Source organism: Gordionus sp. m RMFG-2023, chromosome 4 (genome assembly GCF_954871325.1).
Source record: "Gordionus sp. m RMFG-2023 chromosome 4, tfGorSpeb1-WG-v2, whole genome shotgun sequence".
NCBI lineage: Eukaryota > Metazoa > Nematomorpha > Gordioida > Chordodea > Parachordodidae > Gordionus > Gordionus sp. m RMFG-2023.
In genome coordinates, this window is record NC_088778.1 from 3,999,270 (window position 1) to 4,015,915 (window position 16,646).

The 16,646-nt window shown below is 25.9% G+C and overlaps 1 protein-coding gene across 3 annotated transcripts; it reads left to right on the forward strand.

The window, feature by feature from the left end:
• Positions 1 to 375: 375 nt before the first annotated feature.
• Positions 376 to 12,237, forward strand: LOC135928347 (kinesin light chain 1-like). 3 transcript variants are annotated; one of them, XM_065464791.1, is made up of 6 exons: positions 376 to 449; positions 4,019 to 4,286; positions 4,627 to 4,756; positions 11,210 to 11,774; positions 11,936 to 11,971; positions 12,002 to 12,237. In XM_065464791.1, the coding sequence occupies exons 2-6, from the start codon at positions 4,198 to 4,200 to the stop codon at positions 12,028 to 12,030; spliced, it is 849 nt and encodes a 282-aa protein (XP_065320863.1). In that variant the 5' UTR covers positions 376 to 449; positions 4,019 to 4,197; the 3' UTR covers positions 12,031 to 12,237. The 3 variants fall into 3 exon arrangements, with proteins under 3 accessions (XP_065320863.1, XP_065320866.1, XP_065320865.1); XM_065464794.1 differs by having other exon boundaries at positions 11,210 to 11,706; XM_065464793.1 differs by having other exon boundaries at positions 404 to 454.
• The last annotated feature ends 4,409 nt before the right edge of the window (positions 12,238 to 16,646 follow it).

The following is a 16,646-nucleotide window of genomic DNA, read 5'->3' on the forward strand; positions in this document are numbered from 1 at the left end:
AAAATTGTTATATTTGAATGTTTATATATATTTTAAAAGGTTACGCTATTTGAATTATATATTTCTTACATTTTATATTTCTTACATTTTATATTTCTTACATTTTATATTATCTTAGGCCCATGTAATTGCATATTAGTAGAAGTTAAATGACATAATTATAAAAGACTATATATAGGAAACAATTTTATAATAAAGAATCTATTGTTTTGACTATAAAAAAAATAATTGAGAATCATTATTAAATAATTTATCTTAAAATGGCCACAAATATTATATGAATAAAATACAAATCAATCTAATAGTAAATATACAAAATAAAAAAGAATACCACAAACCCACCTATTTATTTTTTAATATATTAATACTTGTGATAATGCTTCCATCCCATTTCAATTTTTCATAAGTATTCAATCGTTTTAATCCCAAAGTTGCCTTTTTCATAATTGGTAAGGTATAATATAAAATATAGTTATTATATAAATAATTTATAATTTTTTCTTGATATTTTTTACTATCTAGTTTTAGTTATTGCTATATAATATATAAACTAAATTTGCATTCTTAAATAATAGAATAATAAATCCTATAGGTTTAAAAAATTTATACAAATTTTAGATTAATACTTCACTAAATTGTTTTTAGTTTAATAAAAAAAAAATAGATTTTATTAAAAATAATAAAAATTTTAAAGGAATTAGAATATTGTCATATTTCAATATTTAATCTAAACATTTTGATGTTCCTTTTTTGGCAATTTACAGAATTTTTTAAAACTTATTTTTATATATACAAATCTTCCAACTTTAAAATTCAACTAATTTAAGTTAGAACTAATGTTGTAATTCCCCTAAATATTATTATATAATGCAAGATAATTGAGCATTTGCTTTTTGTTATAAAATATGCAAATGATTTCAAATGCTATTGTGCTAATTTATATAAACACAAACTGGTTTGCACTTTTAATACTTTATAACTCAATTAGGTTGCACTATATACATCAAGATTCACAAACAGGGCAAATATTTCTGACATGGCTAAATCTTTAGGGTTAAGTAATATTTGAATGGCTGGATACATCCTTCACCTTATATTTTACATATTTTATAAATTATTTTAACAACATTGGAATGGATATAATTTAGGCTTTTTCCATTCCCCTTGTTATCCATAAATTGTTATGATTATTTACAAATCATTGCTACCTTTTTGCCAACATCAATATACTGCCAGATATTGACACAATACACCAATATTCATATATGGAAAAAATTTGACCATTTAACTTCACCTTATTTTTCTCGTTTTAGATATGTGAAAATAAAAAAAATACATGTTTCAATTTAAAAAAAATCAAATTGAAAAATTATTAATAATTTAAGTTTAAAAATTTATTTTTAATAATTGTATATGTATGTTTTAAATGAAAATATTAAAAAATACAGTGAGCTATTGTCCTTTAGAAATGTTAGCTATCTCTTGTGGGATGGTTCATTATTAATGAAACTCTTTAATAGTACACTTGAGTTTCAAATGTTGTGTAGCAATTTCAAATAATGCATTTCAAATGGCCACTTGCTAATTGGTAAAATTACCGTTTGGCGTTAGCAACCATTTTAAAAAAACGCAAATTGGTTTGATTTTTCATTACTTTTTTATTTCTTCTCTATATAAAATGCGATGCGATCTTTTTACTTTATTTTTGTTATTTTATGTTATGTATATTTATTTTACATTAGTAATATTTTCTAAATTTTTTTTATAAACAATGTAAATGGACAACACCCTCTAAATTTTTATTTTAAAAAATAGATTTATAGTAATTTAAAAGTTTTTTAAAAAAATGAAAAAGAATAATACCCAAAGTTTTATTTATTTTATATATTAACGCCAATTTTATTATTTATACTTTAAATAAAATTAAATATGTCATCTGAATTATGGAAAATTGTCCACATTGTAGAAGCTTATGCCAGAAAATCTAGAGGCTCTCATATTTATTTTAAAAAAATCTAGGGCTGTGCCGATATTAAATATCGGATTGGGCCAATACCTGTAAAAAAACCGATCCGATCCCATCTTTTTACTTTTTCTTATGTTATGTTAATTTCTGTTATGTATATTTATTTTACATTATTATAATATTTTCTAAATAATTTTTTTAAATTTTATTTCTTTTTTAAAATAGATTTATAGTATTTTAAAAGTTTTTTTATATAAAAATAGAAAAGAACACCCAAAGTTTTATTTATTTTAAATCTTTTTAAATAACGCCAATTTTTTTATTTATACTTTAAATTAAAGAATTTTTTTTAAATACGGTATTTGAATTATGGAAATATTTTACAAAAGACAAAGATAATTTTGCCAAATGCGTTATCTGCGGAATCATCTGAGTTAGCCTTCAGTACGGCAGGAGATATAGATACTCCATATCGTAGAAGCTTATTCCCAGAAAATCTAGAGGCTCTCATATTTATTAAAAAAATCTTATATATTATAATTTTATATATTAAATATTACAATACAATTTTATAATTCATACCAACATAAAATGGATATATTATTAAATACATATTTTTTTTATTATAGTCTTAATTGTAGAAATAAGAAAATTAAATTCATAATTCGATTTTTTGCATAAAAAATATTGATTTCTTAATTACATTTGGTTCAAACGGGGGTGATTAAAAATCAGTAAAAATATCGGATCGGTTTTGAGTCAATATCGAATATTGAATCAGATCGGTGAAAAATATGTGGATCGGCACAGCCCTAAAAAATCTAATATATTATAATTTTATAATTCATACCAACATGTAATGGATATATTATTAAATATATTTATTTTATCTATTATAATATAATTTATTTAATAATTATTGTAAAATTAAATTAAATGCATAATTCGATTTTTTGCATAAAAAATATTGATTTATAAATTACATTTGGTTCAAGGGGGGGGTGAAAAATCAATATAAATATCGGTATCTGTATCAGATACTTTTTGAACAAATATCGGATCGGTGAAAAATATATGGATCGGCAGAGCCCAACTTATATCCTAAAAAGGAATATTTAGAGATTAAAGAAATAATAAGGCAGACGATAATATAATTTTAAAAAACAAATCCTTTTTTTTAGAACTTACTTAAAATTTTCAATCGACGATATTAATAAAAAGTCAACCTCCGTTTAAACAATGGATGCGTTACGTTTTTTTTATTAAAAAATTACAACAAAACGTAAAAACGCTCAATTTGTGTGCACTTTTATTCGATTTTAGGCCTTAAAATTATGGCTATTATTATCTTGGAAACTCATTTATCTTAACCCCTTACCCATGAAAAACCTATTTTTTAAGAGCACCACCTACTTTATGATTTAAATTCCCCGAAATTCTACTCCCCCCTCCCTCTCTTACTGGTCACGTCGTGTTTTAAACTAAAAGATAATTCTCTAAAATTATCAAAAAAAAATTGAAAGTCTAATTAAAAATTTCGCAAAATAAGAACAATTTTAATCTAAAAATTAACAATTTTTTAGAAGACTCCAAATTTTTTAAAGCTCATTCTCCCTCTAACAATGTTACTGATGTCATAGTCTTTACTAACTGTCAAATACTTTTCTCCCTTTATTTTGGAGCCAAATAGTATTATTTTTTTATCGATCCATATATTCTTTGTGGATTAATATGCCGAAAGGCTATATTACCATAGTATGCATTAATAATATTTTTATTTATATTATAAAACATTTTTTTTATCCCTACGCCAAATAACTTGGTTCTTTCAAATATTTTCGACTCATTGTCATTTTGTTTTTTTTTAAAAAAAAATTTATATTTTATAATTCAAAAAATTAATATCCAAAATTTTGAATTTTATATCAGTTCAACATTGATATTTTGCTGTTAAATTATTTTTTCCTATATATAATATTCATAATCGAATATGAAATATATTCTTAAAAGGTAAAAATAATATTAATAATATTTAATACATCGGATTTCCAGGTGGGAAACCGACTCCTCATAATTTTTGATCGAGTGTTTCCGGCCTGGCTCTTAAAATATACCGCAAGTTGTCTGTGCAGGCCCGCGACATCTAATTTGAATTTTAGTATTATGATAATAATTTTCTTTCTTGATGTTGCATTATTCATCGTAGTAAGAAGATAGAAGAGCTGGCTAAAATGAATTCAACCCCATCTCAGGATGAGATCGTAGCTAGCACTAAGCTGGTGGTCCAGGGACTCGAGGCCCTTAAAAGCGAACACAATACGTAAGCGATCATTTATATATATTTTTTTATATTTTTTTATATTTTAAATTTCACGAAATTCACATTTTTGAAAGTATCTCCCTCTTATCCGATATTCGAACATAATTGATCTGGCGGCCTATATCGGTTATCGGATAGGTTTTAAATTACTTTCCGAAATTATTGGATCGGTTAAAAATTTAACGATAATTTGTGCACCAAGCACACTATTTCTCTTTATTACGATATTTATTCAGAATGACCTTTTCCTTTAAAGCTCTAAACATTTTCCTACCTAATCAATTTTTTTTAAATATGAGAAGAATTTTGATAGTTTTTATTTCCCATCTTTATTTTGAAGGATACTCAACAGCGTGAATTCTCTCAAATCCACAAAAATAGATCAACCGGAAATGGAAATGGTGGAGGAAAAGGCGAAGATATTTTCCAAGTTGATCGAGATGATCGATTTGGCACTGAACGAAGCTCAGGTTTGAATATCAAAAGAAAAGATAATTTGAATAAACAAACATTTTTTATAAAATTCTAAAAAAGCTAGGAAAGCGAAGATATTGTTTTAATGACACTATTCCACTAGTGTGAAGGAGTAGAGTTGTTAAAATTCCAATTCGGGTCGATCCGAGTTAAGATATTAGCCAAAATAATATAGTGTAAGGATGGATATTTTGTTCATAGATGGCAAAAGGATCTCTATTCGACAAATCTCTCTAGACTTACATAAATATTTTAGCTAATCGGTCTTTTTAACAGGAGGGGTGTATATAAGTTTATATTGATTGATAGTAGGAATGACAAGAAAAATTTAATATTTCCTTTTCATGTTAGCCATTGCTAAAAATTTCATTATCGTATTAAATGCAATATTAATTATTTTTATATCAATTTTTTAAAAATAATACATTACGTTTAGAAAATTCTATCAATTTCTGCGTGTAATGATTTTAAGAATTTTTTTTTTTAAAAAAATGGAAGTTATAGACTTTTTTGTTTTTTTTTAAAATAAATATCGCTTGATATTTTTCTAGCTTTAAATTCCATTTTTCTTGATTTCGCAACGGAAACGGAAGTAAATTTTGAACGAATCCCGTCCCACGCGTTCGCCTCGGTTAAATTTAGTTGTCGATATTCATTTTATTTCGGCTTTCGAGGAAATAATTATTCGACGATAAATCCCCTCGAGGTGTCATTTAAATAGCTTACTTAGCTCATTGACTCCAATCCAATTATATATATTATTTTTCAAAGGCTCTAGACATTGCTCACAATTACCTACACGAATAAAATCGAAACTATATCTCGTCAGACATAACTTAAATTTCGAATTAAAAACTCTTAAAAATAAGATTTAAGAGCAAAATACCGAGATCTACTAAATACCCATAAAATACTAAATTAACAAAAAAAATAATTCATTCAGACAAAGGTCAAAATACTCTTTAAAATAGCGCGCACAAACTGAACGTTTCAACTCAACGTTACAAAACGCATACGCATAGTGTTGTTAAACGACTCGTTTGAGCCGATTTTTTAAAATGGCTAACTCAATATTTTAGTCAGAAAGATATTGCCTAAGCCTCGAGATTTCAATAATATATGTCTAGACCTTTGTTCCTTCTATGATCAAAATCTTCAGGTTTGCATAATATTTTTCTGGATGTAATATTGAGTAGCCGTTTAACACTACATACGCAGCTATGTTTAAATTGAAGCATTATGTTTTATTTTTTTCAATATGAAACGTCTAAATTTAAAAAAAAAATGCTTGCCCTATATTTACTTGAAAGAAATAAAGGAAGGAAGAGATGCAAAACATCTCAATTATATGTTAAAGGAAATCTTTGTTAGGGTTAATAATTGTACAAGAATGAGAAGATCAACCTTTTCATATATTCTCGGGCTAATATATGATAATATTAGTCCAAAAATTATTAATTGTAATGCGCAAATCGATGCTGAAGATAGATTGTTTGATACTTTGAGGTAAAATAAATTTAATTCATTAGTAATTATTTATATAAAAAGTATTTAATTAATGAGTATCTTATGCACAATTAGCATATAGTTCATGGATTTCAAAATTCTGTATAGCAGAAATGGTGATAAAAGCAATATGTATCTTACACAACATAATCATCAACAAAGTAGGGTCAGCTCCCATTGATGATACAGGTACTACAAATATTTAAATTTAAATACATAATTATTAAACATCTTATTTTTTTATATTTTTAAAATTATGCTCTTCAAAATTATACAGATACAACAATGGTAAACCTTACTACACGATTCTTGCCTAGCAGAGAAAATAATTCTTCTTCAATGGAGTCAAAAATTCTTTAAAGACAGATTTAAAAATTTTATAAATTATTAAATTGTTTTACATATTTAATTTTTATACACAATTATGATTTTTTAAGTGATATAAAAAAATTATTTCAATGTTAAGAAAAATTTAATTGATATATCCCTTAATTTCTATTAAATCTTAATTTGGACACTAATAAATTATGTTGTTAAATAATATAATTTAGTGCTGAAGTAACGTCATTACTAAATCGTTACCTTTTTAAAGAAAAAACGCCATTCGTTACCTTCTTCTAGAGGTAACGGTAATGTATAACGTTACTTGTTACTTTTAATTTTTTCTTAAAAAATTTTTAAAAAAGAAAAACATATTTTATTGTGCCATTTTATGTATTTTTTAAAATTTTATAAATAATTTAAACCGAGTTTTTAATTCATATCAACCACGATTCCTTCATTTTTATTTTAAATTCTCGTTAAATTTTCTGTCGAATGTTTATCTAATGGATAATCAATCAAAATTCAATATAAATGTTAATAATATTATTATTTTATAATTTATTTTAAGAATATTATGTCCATAGTATTTACTTCTTCAGATGAAGATGTCTCTTTCCTCGCCCAAATTTGAAACATATTTTACACCAATAAAGAAAATTAAGGGTAAAAAGTCTACACTTTATAAATGTAAATTATGCTTCAACTATTTCAACAATGTCTAGCAGTTCAAACTTAAAAAAACATATGAAGGTAAAAAGATGAATTAATATATTATTATTTTAAATATTACTTTAGTAATATAATATTAAATCATGGGTATATAAATATCCATTAAAAAGTATTCCTTCATAATATTTTAAAAACCTTAATCATGATATTAATATAATCAAATAAATTATACAAGTATAGGGCTGGGAGCCAACATTAACAACCCAATATTAACAAAATATTAATATTGGTTTAAAATATTATTATGGGTTTAAACAATAACTTCTATATCTTGATTTATCTTCAAATTGTTAATAAGTTTAACGAATAAAATAGTGATTAAAAAACTTTGTTAACTGAACCTAGATATTTTTCCTGATTCGTTTTTAAATGATAATTCTGAAAAAGATATGAAATTGAAAAATTATTTTTGGCAAACATAATTTGAATTTTTAATGTTTTCCTTGACAATAACTAGTGTGGGATTAAAAAATGCAATTAAATTTTTAAAAGATTTATCTTCAAAATTCAGGAATTAATAATATTTTAATGAAAAAATTATAGACTGTACAGTTCTCAAAAATTGACAAGATTAATGAACATTTAAATAGTAATAAAAAATAAATTGTATTTGTAGCCAATCAACTCATTCATTGAGATGCAGAATCCATCTACATCTAAGATAAAAATAGCACTATCAACTGTTGATGAATTTGTTTTTAATATTTTAATTGAAGAATTACAACCATTTTCAAATGTAGAACTGCATTAATATTATCAAAAAATTGCAGTCAACTAAAAATGTAATGTCTAGACCTACCCTTGTATTAAAAATTAACAAAGCATATGACACCATGGCAAAGAAATTAGTTATTTATTGTGTATTTCAAAAAATGTCTGTATCGGTATATAAAATATATATTTTATACATTGATAATATTGTCTTTTAAGAAAGTTCTTATTTAGAGATGACGGTACACTGGCTACACCCAGACACTCTTGAGAGGGGTTCAGCCTGCTTAGCTTGAAAAAGACTAAACCAAAGACACATTTGATTATCTAGCTAAAATAATATTTAAAATTTTTACCACATAAGATATAAAATAAAGTGACCAAATGCACCGACAATGTTAGAAATTATACAAAGCTTTCAAGTAAAAAAATTATATATTATTTATTAAAAATTTATTAGAGTATATGAACAAGGAGAGAAATCAATTGATGAAATTGTTCCTCCGCCATTATTTGGTTTATTTGAAAATCAAAATACTAATGATAGTATTTTATAATTACCTAAGCATCATTCCTGTTCAGCACACACTTTAAATCTCATTGCAAGTGCTGACATTGAAAAGACAGGTAACGATGTCCATTTTAAAACCATTTCAGAAATTACATAGATCCTTGTGAAGTGATCTTTTATAATTTTTTCAAAATAAAGATACTTTAAATATTTTTGATAGATTCTCCGAATTAAAATTTTTATTTATTAAATATAATACAACTCTTCCATCATATGCGCCAATTGAACCTGAGTTTAGCACGGCCAAAGCTGTGTGGAGCATTAAGCGCTCTTGTTTGTCTGATGATTTTGAAAATCAATTGTTGCTAAAAATAAATGATACAAAAGATGTTATTTTATATATAATATATTATTTTTGTATAATTTTAATTTATTTATATTATAATTATATATATATATAAATTTTTTATAAAAAGATCTTATCTTATATATTCTTTTTGTATAGTTTTATTTATATTATATATTGTGGAGGGAAAAAATATTATTTTTATATTAAATATTTAATTTTTTAAGTAACGAGTAGTTACTTTTTAGATTAAAAGGTACCAAGTAACGGTAACGTGTTTCTTTTTCAGGTGTAACGAGTAACTGTAGCGCGTTTATTTTTTGTAGTAACGTTTACAGAACTAATATAAATAAATTATTTGAATGTTAAGAAAAATTTAATTGATATATCATTTAACTTATATTAAATGTGAAAATAGACACTAATGCAAATATATAAAATTTTGTTAATTGTAAGAATATATCTTATACAAAAATGTCAATTATTTAACTTGTAAATATAAAATACATAAATATCACATGTAAATATAATAAGAAAAATATCACATTTAAATAAATAATTTATATAATGCTATTAAATATATCTAATGCAGATTAGAAGGTGTTGGTAAGGTATCGTTTGTTTTTAGATAATGTATAAATTTTAAAACCTCAGTTTTAGACATTAGTTGATTGTTCTAAACTTAAATTTGTACATCCTCCGCAAGGCTTTCCAAAAATATTCCATATAAAATATAAATAAATTATAGATAAAATAAGGTTTACTGCATCTCAAATGACCTTTCTTCCAATTCATTTAATAACCTATTAATATCATTAGGCACTTTAGGTTTTACTGTGTTTGAGGGTTGCACATATAAATTGCTTGATGTTGCTCTATCTGCCAGTCTTTTGCATAAAATTTATATATTTCTTATATTTATATTCATGTATTCCTCCTTTACCTGATTTGTTCAATTGGTCTTTAAAATTTTTGAATCTCTTTAGATATAAAGTACTCATATCAAAACCAGGGAATTCCAAAGCTAAGCTAATTAAATGATTATATTTAATATTCTTATATATTTATACCAGGCTCCAATAACAGATAAATGTTCAATAACAATGAAAGTTTTTTTTATGGTCTAGATGTTCTTGGTTCCAAATTAGCTCGTCAGGTTCAAACATTTTAGCAAACCTTTTAGTAATTTCATCATTCCATATGCTAAAATATTATTGTATCATTTAATAATATTAATTCTAACATTTTAGTAGATGTTATGTCCATTTTATCACTTCAAAATTTAAAAACGTTTCAAAAAACGCAAGATATTGTGTCTTTAATATAAAATGCAAAACGGAAATATGTTCAATTTGAATGAATGCATTAGCGTTGGAACGTTCAATTTGTGAGCACTAAAAGAAATAAAGTACAAAATACTTCTTTTTTTACCACTTCAAAAGAGAATAGAATTTTCGTTATTTTTATATAGGGATTTTTTTCCCATATAGGATTTGTGAAAACGGGTGGGTTTTGGTTCTACTACCGACGCCCGATTTTACTACTGGCGAGTTAAGAATTGTAAACTTTGCTTAGTAGATGAATTTGAAATATATTTGGGGCTAAATGAGCTATATTTATAAAGTGAATACATTAAAATAATATCATTAAAAAGCCAAAGCAACCAATCAAAATAAACAGATCACTATTATCTTCTTTTTTTCTCCCTAAGTATTAAAATGAATAAAATGTGTCTTAAATTTTTCGAGTTGAATTTTTAAAAATAAAATACCTATTGTTAAAAAATTTTTATTTCGCTGCTTCATCATCGCGGAGTGAAGTATATTGGAATTCAAAAATAAACGAATTTGATTTAGAGTAAGAATTATATTAGAAGTACAGCGCTAGGAATTATCAAAAATATCATTTAGTAAGACAAATTGTTTCGATTTGTCAATTTTTTTTTAAAGTATAATATTTTGCAAGATCAGCTGATTTTTTGGATTTGAAAATTGTTATTATTGTTTTAAGATTTATTTTGGACGCTTTCGGTTAGGGTGACAAACATTTTTTTTAAAAATCTTATTTATAGCTGGATAATAACTAAATATCGCCTAACTTGCCTTAATCTTTAAAAAAAACGAGCGCCAAAGAAAATTTCGATAAGTATGTCAGTCACTCTATTTCTGTTTTCTTCAAAGTTGAGCAATATTTTCAAAAAAAAACAAACTAATGTGTTAGTTTTCGGCTAATTTTTAAAGCATCTAAAAATAGAGAAATTTATTACCAAATTATTCTTACTACCGCAACTCAAAATATTATTTATTTTTAAAAAAATATTAGATTATGATGACCCTTTCAAACCATTGGCAAAGCAACGAATCCGAGAAGCAAAAGCTCAAGTTAGATGTCGATCCTCAATTAAGAATGTCCAGAAATTTATATGAATATCTTAAAGGAATGGCCAAGATATGTAAGAAACATATTGACGGGTTCAAAGTTTTAGAAGTTGAATCGGACAAACACAATGTCTTACAACTTCTCCAAAAAATGAATGATGTTATTAGCATCATTATTGACGGGTTCAAAGTTTTAGAAGTTGAATCGGACGAACGCAATGTCTTACAACTTCTCCAAAAAATGAATGATGCTATTAGCATCATGATTCCAAAATTTAAAAACATGGACAAAACTGAAAAATACTCTACCACCATAAATGACTTGAACAAAAGTATATTTATAAATAGAAACAAACTAAACAACAAAGTAGAGGGTAAAACCATGGTTATAATCAACTCCAAGACTTATGAAGACACTTTTGAAAAGGATGGCAACATAAGGTTAATCAACGATAAGAATGAAAGAGAGTTTGTGGGGGCTGAATCTATCAAAAGGCTAATGGAATTAAGTATAAGAAATCAGATAACTGATGAAGACTTTGAAGAATTAAAATTAAATTTTCTTAACAATTGATCAATCATAATTTTAAATAAATTTCTTATGTTATTATTAAAGAAATATAAAAAAAAAAAAATGTAAAAAATTAATTTCAAAATCGCAAAAAAAAAGGAACGGAATACGCCGCCCGTAGGATCAGTGCAGATCTAAAATTTTAGTTAACCTTAAATATATAAGGAACGACCTTCCCCGCACCGCAGAAATAGAGCGGATTTAAATTTATCTAATCGGCCGTCGTCAAGATCGGTTGTATGTGGGGTAAGTAAAATCTAGTCGCGAATGATTTATTGATTTTCAGTAGTAAGTAAAACAAAATTTTTCGTCGTAGTTTACATAAAAAAAAATTAATGATCGCGATTACATAATTTACACCTATATATATATGTGTATACAGGGCCTTAGTTACGAATTTTCAGCTAGGGGGGCCACTATTTTTTAAAAATAAAACAAATAATTATCAGAAGTAAAATTTTGCTATTTTTATTAAAAATTTATTAATGTAATATGAATACAAAATAATACCATAATATAATACGACGAATTTTATTTTTAAATTTTAACATAAATGAATTAAAGGATAAATTTTGTGATATTTTTTATTTCATAAGCAATCAATGCTAAATTTTGCTTACGTTAATCTTTCTTCGACTCTCTAGTGCTCAATAGAACTATCTTTATTGTAGAGAAAGAGGTCACACAAAAAGCCGTTGGTACCCTAATGATAAGGCTGCTTAGTAGCATTTATAATTCTTTAAATGCATTATTATTTTTATTCATAATATTTAGGATTTAAAATTATGTGTTTCTTAACTTCTGCAGCTAATAATCCTTTAACTATTTTCATTTCCTGATGTAACATTTCCATATTTAAGTTTAATAATGATTCTAATCGGGCCATTTTATCCAACAAAAATTAATCAGGGTCAAAGGGGGACAATGTATTAAAACATGATAGAAGATTATAGTTAATCTTGTGTAAATCTATCTAAAAAACAATCAACACAAAGTAATCAATAATTTCATAATAATTCCTTTTTAAAGAACTCCAATTGAAATCTTTTTCACAATCAAATGGTATTTTGGTCTCGACTAAAAAATCTTGAAAATTTATAGGCGTTTTACGTACCCTTGATGAATTTTGGGGAGTGAGATTAAATTTTGCCAAACGTTTTTCAGCCTTAATTCTAATCAAATCAAAAGAATTATCGCTTCTTTTATTTTTTAATATATTGAAAGTGGAATCACAATTTTTAGCATCCACTAGATACCTACTGACTGTAGATATTTTAGTGGATCTATTGTTATTATATCTCATAAATTATAATGGCGAATACTACGTAATTTATATTAACGCATTGAGATAAAAGACCAGAGGCTTCGACTGAATCATGAGTGGAAACCTCCGAATTAAGCGTTCTATTAGAAAAGTGAAATATTACTTCGCCAATAGCCTCAAAATTCTCATAAATGATGAGATGCTTCTAAATGACCAGTTCACCTCTGGTCTACAGGTCTCTTAATAGTATTGCCTGCATAGATACGTTAAAGCTCCTAAAAAATTATACAACGCTAAGTATAAATTTGAAAAAAATTAGAAATGAAAACAATATTATTATATTAATTTTGAACCACAAGTTGCAACATTTGGTTGTAAAGCAACTTTTATATTAATTTTTTTTTTGAAGAAGTGTTTGCTCTTCTTCTTCATTTCGGCCAGACATAACGTTTACCACATCATATGCCTGGCTTATTATATTCATTAAATTAATATTTAACTCATTAAGTTGCTTTAAAATGCAATTAGTAATGCTTTCAGCAGAAAGACACTGTAAATTAATAATTCCTATTAAATTTTCTTGGAAATATAACTACATTATGTCAGGTTTTCACAAATATGCATCTTTTGTCTCATCAGTCTTAAGACAAATAAAAGGCATCTCTTTTGTTATATTTATCTAAAATATATTCAAGCGCCATATCTGCCATAATAGATATTACTTCGTTTTGAATCTGGGGTGATGTATATTGGGCATTTTTGGGTATAAATTTCATAATTTTATTTAATTTTAAGATCTTTTTGGATGGTGCATGAGATCATTGATATAAATAGTCGTCGAATAAATTATGTTTTCATCGGTTGTAGCATCCGTAATTTTTTTGAACCAATCCCACGAAAAGGTAGCTCCTGTATGCTAAGAAATAGCATCAAATATTGATTTAAGATAGTAAAGATCACGGTTAATTTGTTGGCTTACCAAAATTGTTTTCTTCATAATTCTAAACTATTCACGGCTGTCTGGTTATATTATAATAATAATATTGTATTAAACCATAATAAATAAAATAAGTATCATTGATATAAGTTATAATTTAAACGTGATTAAGCGCCTATATAATGTCATACACGAACACACATGTAAATGATAAAATATGAATGAATGATGTTTTATTATAGGATAAAAATGAAACAGGGTAGAAAGAAATTTACAAACTATACATGTTTTTTTAATAAATATTTAAAATTTATTTTAAAAATATAAAAAATAATATATTACAAATAATTTTTTAAAAATTTGGAGGGCCGGAAAAATTTATGGAGACTATTTTTGGGGGCCAAAGATTTTTTCTGGGAGCCAGGTTTGAGGCCAAAAAATATTTTTGGAGGGCCTGTATATATATATTTTTTTTTATATGTTTACCTTATTAAATATCCAAAGGTACTATTTATTAAAATAATCTTCTTGATCGTACATTTCTCCAATATAAAATAGCTACAATATTCTTCTAGTATACAAATAAATACAATATTCTTCTAAGGTAAAATTAATGACTATTCTTCAATATTAAATTTTTGCGATATTTTTCACTATTCAATTGTCAATTAAAAAAAATTTTCGATCATCAGATATCAACAATTTTTTAAAAAATAAAAATCTTTCGTTATCCCTATATTTTTTTCCTTATCAACTGGTAAATATTAACATATATATTTTATCAAATTACATATTTTTAACACTTAAAAAGCATAAATACATCTTTCTAATAAAAGCTTAATTACAACACGCCCATCCTACATAAGCCCAGCGTCTGTATATTCATCAATCTTCCTCTAACGGCCTTATTTCTTCCAATCGATTAACCATGACGCACCATTCCTCTTCCATTTCCTTCCACGCAATCGCTAACAATTCATCTTCTCCTTATTGTTGCATTGGACATGAGAAAGTATATTCTCTACTTTTGAATGTACGTTTGTTTGTTGATTTCTAGACTGCATCATTTCTGGTGTATTTACTGCTTTAGATCTATAGGATATTGATCAAAAACGTGTCTAACTAATTATATCTTGAATCTTTCGCCGCCACTTTTATTACGAATCTTATACCTCTTTTTTTGGCACTGAATCTTAATATGACCCCATTTTCTAATATATATATATCAAAGGGTTGACAACAACTATTGTTCTTGTCTTAAAAGTAATAACTATTTTCACACTAAAGTACTATTATAAAAGATTTTATACTTATTGCCCATCCTTAAATCTGGCTTGGACCAATTTCAAGTGGCTTTTGGTTGAGAAAAAAAACAAAGAAAAATCATAACAAGGTTTTATAAATTTTAATGTCGTGTATTAAAAAATGAATATAAAGAACACTGATATACATAAAGGGATATTTCTTTATACACAACACAACAAGCATCAAATCTGTATGACTACAAATCATCGCTCCCGCCAGTTTAACTCTATAAGAGTTTCCGTTAGTTAATACCACCAAAGAATTCCTTCGTAACATTTTTAAAAGATTTTTACAGCTTGGAGCACATTTTATCCCATTTACCGGCACATCAAAGCTTATTATAAATACTATGCATACCAAAATTTTAAAGTTAAAGCGGATCAGGCCAGTCTTTACTGGTGCGAAAAAAATTAACATGACTTTATCTTTGAAAGGCACTTAATTTTAGATTTATTTATAATAAACCAATTATTTTGGATTAAGTTTATATTGCATAATATAATTTTAATTATATTTGTATATACCCTTTTTAGCTTCCTGTGATATTAAAAAATACTGCATTGATTGGTTTGTTCCTTAGGATTTAACTGGCAAGACCTTATAGTTTCTTAAAATAGTCATTCCTCTTCCATCTAATCTACTGTAAGTTAAGTCCATACTAACAAGTCTAGATCGATATAGTGTAATAAGAGTAGAATAAGCTGGAGTATGGGAATAGATTTTGATTTTTTGTGATCGAGAATGATCTGATTAGTACAATTATTTGTTATTCCGAATTATTTTAACTGTTTTTATCTAAAAATGAAACTCATCCTTACCTGATTAATCAAAGTGTTATATTTCTTCTAAATATATATATTTTTTTTGTCCTAATAATTTTTTGTTTCTCCTACCCAGAGATGGTGTCACATTGTACGCCCATTTCATGAAAGATTCACCATCTTATATGTGTCGATTGCTTTAACACATTTTTATTACGACCTGGGTAGTGTGTTAAACGGCCCGATTTATCAATTTTTTAAAATGGCCCGCACTTTATAAGCCTGGAGAATTTACTCCGAGATGGTAGAAGGGTTTGAACCTTCTTTTTTTGCGAAATCACGAGGCTTACACAAAATAATTTTGGACTAAAATTATGACCAAGCCCTGTTAAAAAAACTCAAATCGGACGTTAAAAAATACTAGAACCTAAGTGGAAATTCGACCCAAAAATCCCCCTCTCCATTTAGATAGTTGTCATCGCTTGGCGTATTTTATAAATATATATTTATACTAAACGTCAATCAATTTTTTTTGTTAAAATT

What these genes read in the sequence shown, in the direction of transcription:
- LOC135928347 (XM_065464791.1), top strand. Translation starts at nt 4,198, where the DNA reads ATGAATTCAACCCCATCTCAGGATGAGATCGTAGCTAGCACTAAGCTG. An exon ending in TGGCACTGAACGAAGCTCAG is followed by an intron (nt 4,757 to 11,209) that starts GTTTGAATATCA and finishes AAAAAATATTAG; the next exon opens with ATTATGATGACCCTTTCAAA. An exon ending in CAAAAGGCTAATGGAATTAA is followed by an intron (nt 11,775 to 11,935) that starts GTATAAGAAATC and finishes GCAAAAAAAAAG; the next exon opens with GAACGGAATACGCCGCCCGT.